Source organism: Corvus cornix, chromosome Z (assembly GCF_000738735.6).
Source record: "Corvus cornix cornix isolate S_Up_H32 chromosome Z, ASM73873v5, whole genome shotgun sequence".
NCBI lineage: Eukaryota > Metazoa > Chordata > Aves > Passeriformes > Corvidae > Corvus > Corvus cornix.
This window is the reverse complement of record NC_046357.1, coordinates 36,980,378-36,998,735: the sequence shown is the minus strand read 5'-3', so window position 1 is coordinate 36,998,735 and position 18,358 is coordinate 36,980,378. Positions and strand designations below refer to the sequence as shown.

General features: G+C 36.4%; 1 protein-coding gene across 7 annotated transcripts in view; it reads right to left on the bottom strand.

Moving 5' to 3' along the window:
* Positions 1 to 18,358, bottom strand: part of FANCC (FA complementation group C) — an 80,699-nt gene that overhangs the window by 15,614 nt on the left and 46,727 nt on the right. For all 7 annotated transcript variants that reach the window (XM_039567090.1, XM_039567093.1, XM_019288397.3 and 4 more), the window contains 5 exons: positions 15,278 to 15,397; positions 14,414 to 14,478; positions 11,667 to 11,831; positions 8,443 to 8,599; positions 2,141 to 2,193 (listed from right to left, as the gene is read on the bottom strand). In XM_039567090.1, the coding sequence (XP_039423024.1) occupies positions 2,141 to 2,193; positions 8,443 to 8,599; positions 11,667 to 11,831; positions 14,414 to 14,478; positions 15,278 to 15,397 (560 nt within the window). The remainder of the gene's footprint in view (positions 1 to 2,140; positions 2,194 to 8,442; positions 8,600 to 11,666; positions 11,832 to 14,413; positions 14,479 to 15,277; positions 15,398 to 18,358) is intronic.

The window sequence follows — 18,358 nt, the reverse complement described above, 5'->3', positions numbered from 1 at the left end:
TCCCATGGGCCACTCTAGAGGTTCACAAAAGGTGAATGCTTCAACTGGCCTTCTACAGTGCAAAATAACCTTGAGCAAATGGAGCAAGTGGACAAAACAGGTAGCAGTAATTTTCATTCTCTTATTTGAAAGACATATAATAGAAAGGAGAGAAAATGTTCAGAGTAAGTTGCCAGTGAGATGCAAGTATCAGAGAATTGTTTCATTCCTTCTAAAAGATATGAAGAGCTAACACATTACTGTAACAGAAATCTCACAAAACTACAGGCAAATATAATCCCTGATATAAAAAGAAAACACAGTACACAGAAACTCAAGACAGTCTAGTTGCATGGACTTCTGTACAGCCACACATAGCAAGAGAACTCTGAGAAATAAAAGCAGGAAGTAATATCACTGTGATAAAATAATTTAGCACAATTATCTCAATATGCATGCAAATAGCAGGAAAAGTTATTACAGAAAGAGTCACAATGCTTAGATCCATACTTGTAACAGAACACTAACTCCAAAAATAAAAGAAGTTTCACACCAGCTATAGAAACCTAACACAGTTTCCAAACAAGCAAGTACAATTTCTTTATCAGCAGATCTCTAAAATCTCACACGTGATTACAACTGGAATAGTATCTTAACATCTGCACATCACTTGAGAATAGTTGGAAGGATGTTAGAGAAATACAACAGAAATAAACACAAGGCTGCATAAACCAACTGGTCTGCAAAAGCCAGCTAACATATACAGCTTCATGTAAATATAAAGAGGACATGAGACATAGTATTCTTGAAATACATCAAGGTTTTAATACCAAAAATGTAGAGGAACAAGCATACTAAGCAGACTAATTCAAAGTAAAAAAACAGAGGAGAAATGTAGACTTACAAACAGCAAAACAACATTTTTTAAGACAATTTGAAACATTAATAGAAGTGCAAAGTTTTACTAGGAAATACTGTGTTGGACAAAGTCCTGCATTAGCTAAGAAACTAAATTTTATCCATTTCTACTGTCTACCAAAGGGAAAGGTTGCAAAAGAGTAGTGAAGTCATGTGTTTTTCTCAGAAAACATTTTATATACCATGACCTTAAATAAGCCAAGAAGCTTGAACAAATTTTGTCTTCCTGTACCATCACAATATACAGCCTCCAGCCTAAGACATCAGCACACGTCTGCTGAAGTCACATCAATTTCTCAGTGCATCTTGTTTTGGGAAAGTGATTAGTCTCAAATCTTCAGAAAATGCCACCTGTGTGCAGACACAGGACCACAGCAACAAAGGACTGCCAGAGCAGTAGCTGCCAAGTGGCCTCACTCTCATAATACAGTGGTCTACGGTTTCTACAGCAAAGACTGTTCTGTTAGTGCCTGCATGAACCTAAACATGCACACAGACACACAAATGCCCCCAAACAGGTGTACCTGGGAGCCATGTTTTCTTAAGAAGGGAAACACTTGATGAGCAAAGGATGTCAGTCACTAAATACATTATTGTTGTATTGGAATTGTTAATACTGAAAAATTAGTAAGTATTAAGTCAAGAGAAAAGAGAAAAGCCACTGAAAACTGAGTATAAAGGATTAGAAGCCCCCATGTGGTAACCAATATATTGGTTGCTTCAAAATAATTTTAATGCATTCAAAACCAAACTCATTATAACAGGTGGATCAATAGTTCAATGCCGTTAAGAGCCTATCTAACATAAATCCTGAAAAAACATTAACAAAATATAAAAGAAGCTACACTGGTAAGTGCAAAAGTTTTTGCTAAATGCCACCTTCATGCTGGCATGGGCAAAGCCAGTTCAGCATTTATAATTTTCAGCCCAAAACTGTATTTCAACCACAAATCTCTACTAAAGTACAAAATAAATTACAAATTTTAAAGGCTAAAATACAATGTAGTCAACTATACCAGTGATTACTATAATGTAACTTTAAATAAAGTTCATTAGATTTTTAACATTTTTCATTATTTGCAGTGCACTACACAGAAGGGGACTTGAAAGCACACCGGTAAAGAAGAAGATACCCAGAAATTATAATATGTTGTAGATTATAATATTGCTTCTTCTTGTGAAGAAAACCTCAATGCTTAAATGGGTCATTTAAAACTCTTCCCACAGTAATTTCAAGACTTACTTGAAAATTTCATTTACAATTCTGAAAATGGCAGGATGGCTTGCTGCTTGTGGCTGTCGATAAACAAATGAAAGAAAATTAGATATTAATAAGAAACAACTCAAGACAACTGTCACTGCATAATTTACAGATTAACTCATGGATGCTATTACATAGCCATTATTAAACTGTAACTCTCAGATCAGCTCTTACTAAACCCTCAGATTTTCTCAGGATTAGAATTCTTACGATTCTCCACAGCGAGACCAAGCAGGCTCAACAGCTGATAAATGCAAACACCTGGAATCCTAAACTGTTTATGACAACAATCACTACAAATACTAAAGGTGGCAGACAGAAAGAACACGTTGTTGCATGCAATTGCTAGAGGCAAGACACAAGGAGTAGATTTTCAAAAAGCTTTTCCTTCCTCTTTGCAGACAATCCTTTCTGGATGTGCTTTGAGACTCTTGCTACATCTTCAAAATTAAATTCCAGAAATTAAATTGATTTTATCGCCTTTGTCTTTAATAGTTTTGCATGCATTTTGATCCAAGACATTTTTTCACAGTATTATCTTCTTTGTGAACTTCAGAGTTGCTAGTACAAGCTAAATACCTCAGTGCATCAATTTTTTTTTTAAACTAGTGAAGCCTTTTACCATGCTCCCACACGAAAGACAGTTTTGAGAAAGCTGTTATCTTAAACACGCACCAGTAAACACACTGCTTTTTAATTCCATATTCTTAGGCTTTTATAGAACACCTAGAATAAAAACCACTTAAAATTCCCCAAAGTACTAAGTTAAAGTCTAAGTTAAAAAGCAAATCCTTGATTAGTGTCTCTGATGTTAGAACCTGAAGATTTGGTAAGACCATAGTTCTTGAACAGCTAGAGTAAAGACTGTCTAACAAAATGCATTCTCTAACCTTTAGGAAGCATAGTGTTTATAAAATGGCATTTAGTAATACAGCTTAAAGTACGTAACTCACTACTGAAAACTTGTATGCATTTGTTTCAAGCTAAAACGTACCAAGCAGAAAATTAATATTGTAATAATACATATAACTTACGTTTATAAAAAACCAACAGTTTTAATAATTATGATAATACTATTAATAACAATAACGCAAATAAAAAAATATCCTTTTAATTATACACAGGGAGAATGAGGACTTGGCTTAATACAATCCCTACATGGTAATATTAGAAAACAAACAACCCTTACTAAAAACTGTCTAAAAACTGTCTCCCCGTCTCCCCCAGTTGTCTCTGCCATACAGTGAAAAGGAGGCGGCCCCTCATTTTGCTGTTTTGCCCCGTTTTCTTTGCGCCGCGGCTGCAGCCAAGCTGTGCTATCGAACGTGCGCCACCTCCCGCTCCAGAGCCGGCACAGCCGGCGGCTGCCCCCAAATCCCACTGCCGCCGGAGGGAGAGAAGGAACCGCCCGGGATGAGACGAACAGGAGGCACGGGCCTCTCCTTCTTTTGCGGGTTTCTTTTGTTTGTTTAGTTTTGGTTTTGGGTTGTTTTTCTGTTTGTTGGTTTGGGTTTTTTTTAAGAAAATGTTTGACTAGATAGATCTCCAAAGCTGCCTTCCAAATGGAACCCTTCTGAGGTTCTAGAGAGCAATGGAGAGTATGGTTTCAGCCCTGTGGGCTAAATGGTTGATTCAGTGATTTCCCCCACTGTCTTTCAGACACTCTACCTATCTTTGCACACACACTTCTATGATGATGAACCAACACACTGTAGCTTAAGACAGGTTGGATACAAACCAGAAAGGGTCCACCAGCACATTGGCTCACATACCAAAATCAAATCCTAGTTCTTTTGAACAAGTCTAAAATAAATATATACAAAGTGCCAGATGTGTTTTTATTTTGATTCCATCAATATTATGAATAATATTATCTATACTTCCTCTTTTCTTCCTCATTAATGCCTGTTTCACTGGCTCTGTACATTGGGGAGTATCTTGACTGTAGAGCTCAGGCACAGTGGGGATAAGGCTGAGTGCCTTTGGTGACAATCAGAGGCACTGTCTCTCCCAGCAAGGCAGAGATCCTGCTGGGAGTCTGTTACAGACCACCCAACCAGGATGAAGTGAAATATTCTATCAGTGGATGTTTCATGACCTCTAGCCCTTGTTCTTGTGGGAGATTTTAACTTGCCAAGTGTCTGCTGGAAGCACAGCACAGTGGAGAGGAGACAGTCTAGGAGGTTCCTGGAGAGTGTGGAAGGTAACTTCTGACACAGCTGGTAAGGGAACCTACCAGGGCATGCCCTTCCAGACCTGCTGTTTACGAACAGAGAAAGGCTGTGGGAGAAGTGGTGGTAAAAGGCCATCTTGGGCACAGTGACCATGGAATGATAGTTTCTCTACTCTTGGTGAAATAAGGAAGGGGATCAACAGAAATTCTACCTTGGACTTCCTGAGGGCAGACTTTGACCTGTTCAGGACACTGGTTCAGAGAGTCCCTCAGGAAACTGCCCTTAAAAACAAAGGGGTCCAGGAAGGCTGGACATGCTTTAAGAAGAATGCACAGGAGCATGCCATCTCCATGTGCCAACAGATGAGCTGGCAGAGAAGACAACTACCCTGGCTGAGCAGGGAGCTCTCATAGGAACTCAGGGGAAAAAAGAGAGATTATGACCTTTGGAAGAAGGGGCAAGCAACTCAGGATGTCATTAGGTCATACAGAGAATAAACTAGAAAGGCAAAACCTCAACTAGAACTCGATCTGGCCACTGCTGTGAAAGATTATAAAAAGTGGTTTTATAAATATATTAACTACAAAATGAGGGCCAAGGAAAATCTCCATCCTTTATTGGACATGGAAGGGAACAGAGTCACCAAGGATGAGGTACTTAATGCCTTCCTTACCACAGTCTTTAACAGAAAGCCCAGTTATCCTCAGGGCAGCCAGCCCCCTGAGCTGGTAGACAGGGATGGGGAGCAGGACAAAACCCCTGCAATCCAGGAGGAAGTTGTTAGTGATCTGCTGTGCCACTTAGACAACCACAAGTCTGTGGAGTCAGATGGGATCCACCCAAGGGTGCTGATGGAGCTGGCAGAAGTGCTCACTAAGCCTCTCTCCATCATTTATCATCAGTCCTGGCTAACTGAGATCCCAGATGTCTGAAGGTTGGCCAGTGTGGCACCCATCCACAAGAAGGACTGGAAGGAGGATCTGGGGAACTACAAGACTGTCAGCCTAACCCTGGTGCCAGGGAAGGTTACAGAACAAATCATCTTGAGTGCCATCACACAGGACAACCAGGGGATGAGGCCCAGCCAGCAGGGCTTTGGGAAAAGCTGCCTGACAAACCTGATTCCCTTTTATGACCAGGTGACCTGCCTATTGGATGAGGGAAAGGCTGTGGATGTTGTCTATGTGGACTTCAGCAATGCACCTCACTGCAAGGACATTACGCAGCTGGAGTATGTCCAGAGAAGGGCAGCAGAGCTGGTGAAGGGTCTGAAGCACAAGTCCTGTGAGGAGCAGCTGAGGGAGCTGGGGTTGTTCAGGCTGGAGAAATGGAGGCTCAGGGGACACCTTACTGCTCTGTACAACTGCCAAAAAGGACGGTGCAGCCAGGTGGGGGTCATCTCTTCTCCCAGGCAACCAGTGACAGGAGAAGAGGACAGAGTCTCAATCTGTGTGTACATCAGGAAGAATTTTGTCAGTGAAAGGGTGGTTAAGCATTAGAACAGGCTGCCCAGGGAGGTGTTGGAGTCACCATTCCTGGAAGTGTTCAAAAAACAACTGGATATAGCACTTTGAGATGTGATTTAGCTGACATGGTGTTCAGTCAAAGGTTGGACTCAATGGTCTTGGAGGTCTCTTCCAACTGTAATGATTCTGTGATTCTAAGCTGACAAGGTGGAAAACAAAGTGCAGCAAGAACAGATGGTTTATAAAGAAGAAGCTGACAAATTGTAAGCCCTCTCAACCTATTGCACTTTTCTTGTAACACACCTATGAAAGAAATAAAACTACTTTGGAAACCTATCTCAGAACCAAACACAAACTATAAATGACACTGATTCAATCACATCTCTTTTTACATACACAGGCTTTAAAAATCTATGTATATACATATCTATCCATTTCTGGTCAAGTATAAAATACTAGTATATGTATTTACTGCAAGTTTAGTTGTTAATGCACACATACAAACCTTAAAGTTACTTCAGGAAGGAAGACATCCACTCACCCACCCAATTCCAAAGAAGCTAAGAGACCAGCTGTGATGGTCACTTCCCTTGTTTTTATTATTTCTGAGTAACTACAGGACTTCCAATATTAATTCCAGTTTAGCCACAAACACAAACATAATAGCACGCCATATAAACATAAGTTAGTGGACCATCACACAACAATTACTCTTGGAATTAAAATATACGAGTAGTACATACCAAGTTTCTTTCATAATAGAAGTACAGTGGTTTACAACTATCTGGGTACCTTAGATCTCTAGAGGTTTATGTACAGTATGATTACTGTATCAAGATACTTGATTTAGATAAATTACTCTGATAATGCAATTATGGAAGAGCTTATTGAAATTTCCTTCTTATAATGCACTATAATCAAATCACTAGCATATTTCTGCCTGTTTGTCCTCTAAAGATTTTCTTCCAAATAGGAAAGTAGAAATCTAGTTTTGTCTCATGATTCCACTATTACCATATCCATAAGGTAAACAGAGCATACATCCTAAAATACCATAATCCAACTGCCAAAAAATGCACATCCGTATTCCTAAATAAATACTTATATATCCTTTAGGCAGGCTAAATTAACATATTCTTGTATAATCAGGGCTGACTGATTTAATGTCACACAAGTATATCTTTACAGTACCATGTACATGTTGTACATCATTATACATTTAGAACACGATTTCTGGATCACAATATTTTCCCTCTATATTGCCTCTCTGAAGCTTCTCATCCTGTTGTTTTTAATTGTTATGCCATCTCCCATTTATGTACCCTCCTTCTTATCAATGCCCATCAATCATCAATATCCATCTGCGAAATGCTCTCCTCTTTATGGCTTCATTCATTCCAGTCTTTGTCCACAGGATGGATCTCTAAACCAGCTTTCAAAGCTGCTGCACTGGTCTTGCCACTCTGTCAATATCTTATTTTGAAAGCACAAAGTCTTTGGAGCAGAGGCAAGTAAAGACAACCTAAGTGTGCCAGCACAATAATGTTCCATACTTTTCAGAGATCAGGATGTGAAGACAGTGTAAGTGTGAACATTTTTAATAAACAACAAAAAACAACACTTGAAAAAGATATTTGACTTCTTTTTAGGTATTTATAACTTAGATTTAGAGATTTTTCTTTTCCTCACCTGGTACGTGGTGTAGTACCAGACACTATATACAACTCAGTTTATCTTGTATAGGAAAATTAGGCACAGACCCTGTATATAGCCTTGTTTGCTGCAATATATCTAAATCCCCAGGTAACATATGAAGAACTGCTGATGCCAAGCATTTATGAGATTTGCAAGTATCATATTGGATCCCTAAATATGAGACTTGCAGATTCAAAAGGAAGAATACTTAAAGGTAGCATTCTTTTCCCGACTAGAATACGTACTCTGTAAGCCGTTTCATAGGCTGAAAATAAGATACTTTATGCCATTCTTTACTTCTGCCATTTTATGAAACATATAATTTGAGTGCATTGCACACATGCAATTTCACACTGTAATTAACAATTAAATTTACATTTAGTGCTGCAACTAGCTCATTATTTTGGAAAAAGTATACAGTTTTCTCTTAAGGAAGATTTTTGGTGCTCCACCTAGCGCAGAATTTGAAAACAAATTTTAATTACAGTTTAGCAAATGTTTTGCATTAAGAACTTTGTCCAGGTTTGCAAATAAAACCAAGTAACAAAGCAGTCCATAATAAAATAATCTACAAGGGGTTCCAATTGTTTAGATTCCTGAACTCCAGGAGCACAGAGACTGAAGTAAAAACAAATTCAAATCCTTCCTGGCCAGAGTTTATAATTTTTTAAGACAGAGGAAGGTGCTCAGCACTCTCACCAGGGGGATCCTCACTTTTTTACCCATTCTTCATCACTGCATGAAATCTTTTTTTCTCTTCTACCAATTAATTGTAAAAATTTTAAAAATTAGTGATCTTTTTAAGACTCAAGATTTGGCTTGCATTAACAAGCCGGATATCCCATAATGGCCATTTATGCTGATGTATGTCTACACGTTGACATATTTGAAAACTCTCACTCCTGAAGCAGGAAAGAGCAGTATCAAATGTACTACATGTTGCACATACCAGCAACGAGTCTTTCATTACACAAGCCACTTCTTCCAGTGAATTCAACTGAACGGAAAACAACTGGTCTAAAAGATGTAAGGTAGCTTTTTCAAGGCTTGGTAAGTGACGAAGCCAAAGGCTGAAGACAGCTGATTCAGGAAGGGAGATCTTCTTCCTGGTTTAGAGAGAAAAATACTGTTTTACCTGAATAACTGGAAGGAAGACAAAAAAATGTACTTTTATTTTTTTTCTTTTTTTAAACATATTGGGGAAAATGAAGGCACGAAGATTAACCTGAAGCAAGAGAGAGAAAATCTTGTTTACAGTAGCCTGTTCAACAGCAAATCGTAATAGCAAAGAATGACAGGAAATCACCATAATCTACAAATGCAACTTTACCACATGTGTTTAAAACCTAAAAATTTGGTCATGATGGAGATCCCATCAAACGGAAGCAGAAGGCTTAAGTCTGGAGCTCCCTTCATCTCTCAAGAAAGGTCCTGTCCCTGGACCTTTGCGCTCTCTCCAACCTGTACTAGCACTGCAGACAGCTACTGACAGATGAGCAGGAAGGTCCTGCATAATATTTCTGCTGTATAAGCAAAGCATTACTTATCTTTGCAGAGGAATAAGGAAAAAACCCAAAACCAACAATAACAAAAAGGAGAAAAAAAGAACAAAAAAAGGAAAAAGAAATTACTTAGAGGTAGGTAAGTCTTCAGCCTGCCAGCTGACCAGAGCCATTTAAAAGAAAAATAGTTAAGAAGACAAGTTATCTCTTCACCTAAAGACTTCGACTACTACCCAGCTGAAGTATAGTGTTGTATCACTACAAAAAAAGGGCACGGTGTGGACCAGCATGAATCAAAATACACTAAACTAACTACCCAAGAAGAGATATCATAGCACAAACATCATAGAATATTTTTGTAGCTATTGTGATAGTTGCAAATTAAAAGGTCAAAACCAAAACAATACATAAATAATAAGAAATATTTGCATTGGTCTTAAATCAAGTTAAGATTAAAAAACCTAAAATTAGCCTGGAGAGTATATGCAAAGTAAAGCAATTGATAAGAAAGAAAAATACCAGTAGAAAGAATAGTAATGACATTTTAGGATCTATTTTCAATGTATTTCTTTTGCCATATATTCATTAAAATATCAGCTCTCAGAATTCTGAATTTCATTACAAAGCTTGTATTTTTTCTACTCAATACTATCGAATGACCTTAAAGTGTACATGTGAAGACAAGAAATACGTCAAAGTATCCAGAACTTCAAAATGGTAAAGCAGTGCTCAATTTCAGGATGCTGTTAATTTATTGAGTATTACTATTAAAGCACATACGCACATCAGAGTAAATTAAGAATGACAAGAGATTAGCTAATTATGCTACTACCAACTTTATTGCTTTCTTTGTGGTAGCATGGTAGATATTACAGATATTATGGCAGGAAAAGAAAGCTAATAAGCTCACATAGAGGTGTTGCAACTCTAAGATTTAAAAACAATACAGGAAGTTAACTGTAGTGATTATATTCCTACAGCTGAACTTGCAGATGGTCCCACCGGGACAATTCAGCGTTCTTTGGAGGCCTGCAAGTGCCCTATTTTCTGGGGCAGGCTTCACCCATGTTCAGAAAGAAGATGTGTTTGAAACACAACAGAGTTAAGGAGAATAAAACTCAGTTGTCAGAGTGGGGAATAAATTAAAATACAAGCACATTCACATTAAGACCACATGAGTTCAGTCCAGGAATATATCATGCAAAGCATGCATGAGCCTGTATCTGCCCTCAGGGAAACCACGCACTTTTGTTGAGCACCCTGCAAGAGTCCCTTAGTCAAAAGCCATGTGAAATCAGGTATTTTTGCTCACTGTGATAAGCAAGCAGCTCAGAAGTTAAGAAAAGAGACATTTATTTCAGTCAGAAGAACCTCTTATGACCATCCAAAGAATGGCCATACTCACAATATGAAGTGTCAGAAGTCTGTCATGATGGACTGCCTATCACCTTACTGATATGAGAACAAACCATCTGTACAGAACCTGCGAACTTGCTCTCTCAAAGTCTTCCAAACTTGTGGAGCACATACAGTCAGAAGCCACAAAAGACAGACAAGTGAAAGAGTGAAAGACAGCTCTGTCTTTTTGGGCACATCTTTTACTACAAACCTCCACATGCCTTTTTCATTCCTTTTCCTCAGCTTCTACTAACATGTATGGATTAGTTGCTGTACTTCTCCATTAATTACTTTTTGTCTGGAGTCCTCAATGGATCACCACAAAAATCTTCATTAGAACATCTCAGAAATTATGAGTACAGAGGAAGCAATTAAAACTGATTAAAAACAGGAGAAAAATGGATAATTGACAAAGTATTCACAAGGGACATTTTCTAGTATAAAAAATTTGTTTATAATATGGCGCCTCAGCTGCATGTTGAACAAAGCAATTCTCAAGCAAAAGTAGGCTGTGCTTTCCCTGACATCTTCCCTTTCCTGGCACAGCCAGCCTTACTGATGTTCAGCTTCACTCAGCTGGTTTTCATCCATAGACTGATTTTATCAGAACAGTGGGTTTAGTGGTAGCAAACAAACAAAGTTGTATTTCACAAATTGCTCCTCTCTCAAACTCATTAAAACAAATCTGCTGAAAACCAGGAGAACAAATTTCACAAAAAAACCGAAAAATCCCAAACCAAAATAAAATAAAAAACCAAACCAAACCAAAAAACCACAAAAAAACCCAAAACCAAAAATCAAAAACCAAAAAAACCCCAATAAAAGAACAAAACAACCAAAATAAAACAAAAACTACAAAACTATGAAAACATCAAACATAAGGATCTATCTTACACACAGAAAAATTAAAATGGCTCCCAAAATTTCACATTAGGAATCCTAATATACTTATATGACAGGTAAATGACATTTCTATGAAAAATTATCACAATTTCCACAAAATTACGAAAATCTGTTGAAGGTTTTAACCTCCTTTTTAGGGAATAGGTGGGACAAAAACCCAGCCAATATTTAAAGCTGCTATGCCACAACTTGTGCATCAGTGTAAAATTCTGCTTTGGCCCACAAGCTCTGCTATTCAAATGCAAAGGTAGTATTTTACTAGAAAGCAGGTATACAGTGCATTCAGCATACAAACCTAGACAAGAGACATTGAACTGAATTGATAATCTTTATGAAAAAGCAAAACAGTAACACAAACCCTACTACTTACTTTAAAAAGGCCTCATTCACAGCCTCTAGAAACTCTGAACTGAGAATTTCTTTTGATGAACCTCCGTGGTAAAGAAGGAGAGTTTCCAGCAATGGAGTTAGGTCAGGCAAAGTAATGAGAGGCACACAGAAAATGGACACAGCATTCACACGACTGGCTGAAATGCTGAAGGAAAAAATAAACACAGTTCATATTTCAGAAAAGTCATAATTTCTAAACTGTTAAGCTAAAAAAAGGACATTAATTAATCACAGAAGATTAAATGTAAGAGATGCATACTTAACTGCTGAAAAATTATTTACTAGAATGACTGTTGACATATCATTCCTTATTGTGTGCAGAATGTTAAGAAGTCAGATAAAATTTTGATATTTAAATGCTCAAAGCAAACCATGTAAGGGATATCAACACAATTCTGAATTGAAACCAGTTGTGTTGGTTCCATCACCCTGTCCTTCCTACTAGACAGTGCTTTGTCTTTCCCAGTGATGGAAGATTACAGATTCATAGCTTTCATGTAAGTTTCCTGGAACTCCAGAAGAGACAACCTAGCTGCTTTTCAGGCCTCCTGTTGCTTTTTTAACCCCTCTTTCCTCTCAACAGAAACAATTTATGACCCCTCTTTCCTCTCAACAGAAACAATTTATGAATCCTGCTGTCTTCAAGTGCTCAGCTGAAAAATTTTTGCTTACAGATCTACAGCCCTACAGCTGAAGGAATATGCAGCACCTTTGGATCTTAATATACGAACCACTCATTGGATCTTCTCACTAAAACTACGTGGTTGGAAATTATCAAAGACAGTGGAATCTGGAACATAAAGAAAATACGGAACCTTTGGAACATTAAAAAAATTAAAATGGCAGGGACTACATTTGCAAAAAGAAATCACAACTTTCCCAGAGAATATATATTGTTCCTAGCACATGAAACTGTAGTTTTGACAGGAAGACGCTTATAAAGACCAAGAACTATGAAATACTGAATTCTAGCAAATTAAAAGGTGCTAGATGGTTCGTAAAAGGCTTCCCTGAGTTCCTGCAAGTTTCTCCTGATTCACTAAATGAAGTGCATTCTCTGCAAGAACCTGAAACTATTTTCTTTGGGGAGTTACCAGTATCACCCCTGAAGACCTGAGAGGGGAATTAAGATGCTGCTCAGCAGTGTGGACATGAGGTACTAATCATTATCATATAAACAGAGAGAGAAATAAAACATGATGTATTTTCAAAGATGCACATTTCTGAGTAGTTATCTGATTAAATACGTGTTTAAGTCTTCTTATACTGAAATACTTCAAAATGCACTTTTGCTACAAGTGTTTTTGTAGGAATGGTAATTATTGGGAAGATCTTACTGTGCAGCAGTATTTTCCAGGATACACAGACCTGAAACTCTAAATCAGTTCCCTTTGCAAAATTATGTTTCTAATTCCTTATGCAGGATTAGCTAAGTTTACTACATAATCTTCAAAATATGTTCTTGGTGAATAGTGCACAATGCACTCCACTGTGTACCATGAATTTGCACAGACACTGTCATCTGAGTTTTTTAAAGTATCACTAAATGGAGAAAGGAGAAAATGTACACCTGTAAAAGCAGACTACTTTTGCCTCTGGAATTTGAATAAACAGCCATATCACAATTTCTACACTCAAAAATCCACCTAAGTTCAAAGTTCTCCCTCTCTCCCAGCAGAAATCCAGTATTCCTCTTCCCAACGATCTCAACCAATCTAAGTCTGTTTCATCCTACTTTTTAAAATGTGGGTGTTTATTTCCTACATGGAATGAAATTTTGTGATACCCCTCATTAACTGTGTCCATGATTTTAATACTAATGTCTGTTCTAAACTAATTCAGCTCATTTAACCTTTCTTACCAGAGAGAAGAGCCAAGTTTTTGGCGCATGATACAAGAAAGATACTTCAATCAGCTTCTTGTTTCCTGTAATTTTACAAGCTATGTGGTATAAAATAGGTCATAAAACTCTTTTCTTCATAGCATCCCTTTTGACTCTAAGGACAACAGAATGTGCACAGGCATTTTCTTTAATTCAATTACTTAACTGTTAATTATTCCAATTTTATTAATATTCAAATGTTTTAATTTACTTATTAGTTATTTTACTATTTAATAACAATTTCATTTAGTTTATTACATGACACTGTTAGTGTAATTATTTAATCACTAATAATTTACTTATTAAATAAGTATTGCTTATTTTTATTTATTACTCTATTATTAATAATTTAGTAAATTGAATAAACTTAAAACAGAAGACACAACTTTAATTCATAGTTTATATTAAAAATATCTATCCTCATTTTTTCAGTTGTTTTTTTAGCTGCACTTCATTCAATTTACATGCAATCAAAAGCGCCTACTGACATTCAAATGACCTAATTTTTACAGTACCAACAAAAGGCTATGATCAGCGTTTCAAGGTCAGTAGAAAGGTACAAATCAGACAGCAAAAAGGCATGATCATGTGAAAAACAGTGACAACAGCAGCATTAAGCAAATGATCTTTGAAGGTCCCTTCCAACCATTCTGTGACTCCTAGGTTAAGTATAAACTCTTAGGTGAAGCCCAACTTAACAAGCTCGTCCACACCTTAAATTATCTACATATGTATCCAACACTTTTCAACTGAAGCCTAAGTTGCCCAAGACTGTAAAATGATCCTCACTGAACTGTAATGACCCAAACCAAAATATACCAAAATTATGTTTAGATAACACCTACCTCCCCTGAATGTTAAGTCCATTGAACTGGTTTTCTCTGAGTTCTGTTACTAATGAAATGACCATCTGTTAAATAAAATAAAGATAAATAAAATAAAATACATTACATTTACTGCCAATAAGCAGACATTAGTTGCATGGTTCTCTATGTGACTGAGGTACTGTAAATGTTAATAACTTTCTCTGTTCATCTATTTCGATTTTTTTGATTTTTTAACTGTTGATGTCAAATTGAAGCTCTCCTAATCACTGAACAAACTGTACTGCAAAACATTATTGTAGCACATTATATACTTTATACATTTTAAAACTAAAATTATGTTCATTTTAGCTCTGCCTCCCCAGGAGTTAAGGCAAAACTTTCAGAAGACCATTACTAATAATTTTTTCATGCTTTATCTAATTCAAGTCAATGAATTATGAAATATTATTCCCACTATTTTTATATATCCTAAATATAAAAGTGACTTTACCTAACATTCAGGGTTCATTTCCCATTTTAAATGCAGTGGATACGGTAAAGAAAACATTCAGAAGTTACATTCTAATACATAAAACAATAATATAATTTTAACTTCATGGGGAAAAATAATGATAGAATAGGGGGTTTTTTTATTATAGCACAATAGCAATGGGAATTTTGTTTTTATGAGCATCTATTACAGTGTAATCTAATAAAAAAATTTCTCATTTGTCCAGAGATCTCCCAATTCATTTTTTCCCTTAAAAGGTTGTAAAAGTAACTAAGGTAAGAAAAGATAAACAAAGTTCAGTTCATGTTCCTTATCACAATGACAGGTCCATGTATGTGCTTATAAACTGGTGATTTATTATTAACAAAATCTCAATTACACAAAATACTTACATTTTTAACCAAGTGACAATAATAATCTGCTGATGTGTAGCCCAGAGCTGATACAAATGTACTAGTTTCAGCTTCGTTACTTTCCCACTTAGAAGAAGAAAGGAGATGGCACAGCAAACTCTGGGAAATCAAGAGAATGGCAATAAAGCACCAGGCTACAACAAGCTGTGTAAGGAGATATGACAGCTTTTGAACTCTGTCTGGGGTAAGGTCTTTTGATCGGCTGTGGCCATTTCACACCATTGACACAGAAGAGCAGACAGCTCCCACCAAGCATCAGGAAAATGCTGCAGCTGCTACAATCAAGTGTGGGTTCACACACACCACACGATTTCAGCAGTTGTCCAATAGCAATGGAGACCATTCACACCAAAATCATACAGACCTTTCTATGTTTCAGTTCTCTGGGAGCCATTTCAATCATCTGTAGTCTTGATCAGTACCATGATCAAGAAAAGAAAGTGTGAAATTAGCATCTACTTTTCCATGTCACTCTTTCAAGATGTCCTGGGATTTAGGGTCTGGCCTCATAATGTAATTTGCTTAATTTCCTCATTATCTTGAGAAGATGATGATAAAACCTTATCTTGACATTTACTTTTCTACCAGTTTCATTACAAAATGCTTTACATCTCATTAAAACCTTTTAAGTACATCATACAATAACCTAAGCAATTCTTTGATGATAGATTCTAAGTCAGACTAATCGATTTGGCAGAGGTAGTTCTATGTTGATTATCAAACAATCTGCTCTGTATTTCTTACAACTTTCATTTCTTCCTGTTCTCGATTGCTACATGCTGATATAACAACAGTTATGTTCCCTTTCTAGGGTTCATTTCAGGGCTTTATGTATCATTGACACTTAAAGGATAAACTAGATTATACTTTGTATGTCACTAAGTATATAAAATTCTTTGTAACAGAGGGTTAGGATTAGTATACACTGAAAAAGACCTTCATTTAAAAAATATATTATTAAAAGAAAGTTCAGATGAATGCTCTGTGACTTTCATGGGTTTAGACTGCTTCATTCTATGTATTCTTATTAATAAAAAGAGGAACCTCATGAAAGGTTTTGAGACCAAAAAAAATAGAAATCTCATTAAGTCATTTCCTCCTTTCAGAAACTCAAGTATTTATACATGCTTTTGTTGAACATCCCTGAGCAACTGCTTCAGAAATCCTGGATTTAGATATATTCAATCTATGTGTTCCATGTTTGATTGATGTGAGAGAGAAGAATCAGCAGAAGTACACCAGAGGTCTAAGAAAATTCACTGTTATCAAAATAAGTTACAAGCATTTGGGATACCTTATTTATCATACTCCAGGATTCTTTTACTACCTTGAAGAGTTATGTTAAATGCCTAAATATCCTTTTCCTTCATTGTAAACCTTTTTTCCTAGATAGCCCTCAACAGGAGAAACTGCTGTTCTATTGCCGTTCAGTGAATTCCCTAAAACCAAAGAGGAGGGAAAATGCTGTTGCAAAACAGAGTTTCAAAGTAGTAACTTACATTCGATTTTTGCATTCTTAAGAAAAAGCAGAAAAGAGCAGATTTTCAAAATGTACAAGCCTCATAATATGTCAAAAGTGAAAGCTAAAATCTATTAAACTGTACAAGACAATATTTTTATTGTCTTTTGCAACTATTACTAAAGTTAAATTTTCTTTTCAGAACATTATCGAGGGTTCAGACAATTAGTTCCTACAAAATAGGACAGTTTGCCAAGTAGAATGAGACAAGGGACCAAACTGCAAGCTGAAAACAAAATAAAAGAGGTGTTACAACAACAAAGCTGGGATCCCACTTTTGTTAGAGGTAAGGAAGGGGCTTGAAAAGTACAAAATCTATTGGATTGCTTAGTGAAAGACTTACAAAAAACTTGACCAGTGACAATAAACACAAAAATCTCTGAAAAGGATTTGACAGGTTGACATGGCAGCTAATGACAGCTAAATGAGGGAGTAGCTTAAAACCCCAGATATTCACCTGTAACACTACAGAATTGATTAACTAATGACCCTTTCTGTAACCAGAATTTTCCTAAAGATAAAAATAATCAAACACCTTTTGTGAAGAGTACTTTCAAAAGTACTTTCCCCCTACCCTTGTGTAACGGCCAGTGTTAACCAAGTGATAGAAGAAAAGAGAAGATAAATTACTATACATCACCAGAGTCTGCATATGTCCTACAACAGTTTCCTGGACTGTTTTTTGGTTTGGTACTGTTTTATGGTTTTGTTTGTTTATTTACTTGTTTGGTGGTTTTTGTTGTTTCATTTTCAATTTACTAGATCCATGCAAGGAATTTGCAGACTTTTTTCTCTTGAAATGTACAAAACCTCTGAACAGCCAGAAGGGGGCAAGGGAAACAAAGGCAAGGAGATACTGTAGTCAAGATGAAAGGAGCTATTAGGTATATATAAGTCAAAAAGGTATTAAAGATGGAAAACATTTAAAATTTAGCTCTATGTCTTATGTATTCCATTTTACTGACACTGTTGCAGTGGAAAGTCTGAGACATCCCTACATGCAACAAACATAAGAGATTTGTTAACGATAAGTTAAAGCATTTGTCTTTTTCAGTTTAAAAGCTTTTTTGCTCTTAAAAGCTTTTCCAGTTAGAACATGAAAATATAAAAGAAACAAACCATTCCAAGAGACACTCTCTAATAAGAAAATCTGACTGAGGAAAAAAAAAAAAAATCAGGTAATTCTTTTTTTATATTTGTCCATCCTCTTTTGTCCTATATATCATTAACTTGATTATCAAAAAGACAGTGCAAACCAGGAATGGCTAATTTTTAACTAAATGGCAATGAAACAGTTGGGTTTGAAGTTCACAAAGTTTAAAATCCAGTCATTCTCAGATCTAAAGCATTATTTCACATCATACTGTAGAATTTGGTTAAAACTAGCTCCAAGACTGAGTGTAAAACAACATTCTCTTCCATTTAAGTTTCTTCATTCATTTTTGAAATTATCTCTTTCAGAAAGTAGTACAGAGAAATCTAAAAGATTTCAGATTTTCTCACATATACAGCAAGCAATACAAATATTCAAACATAGTGAT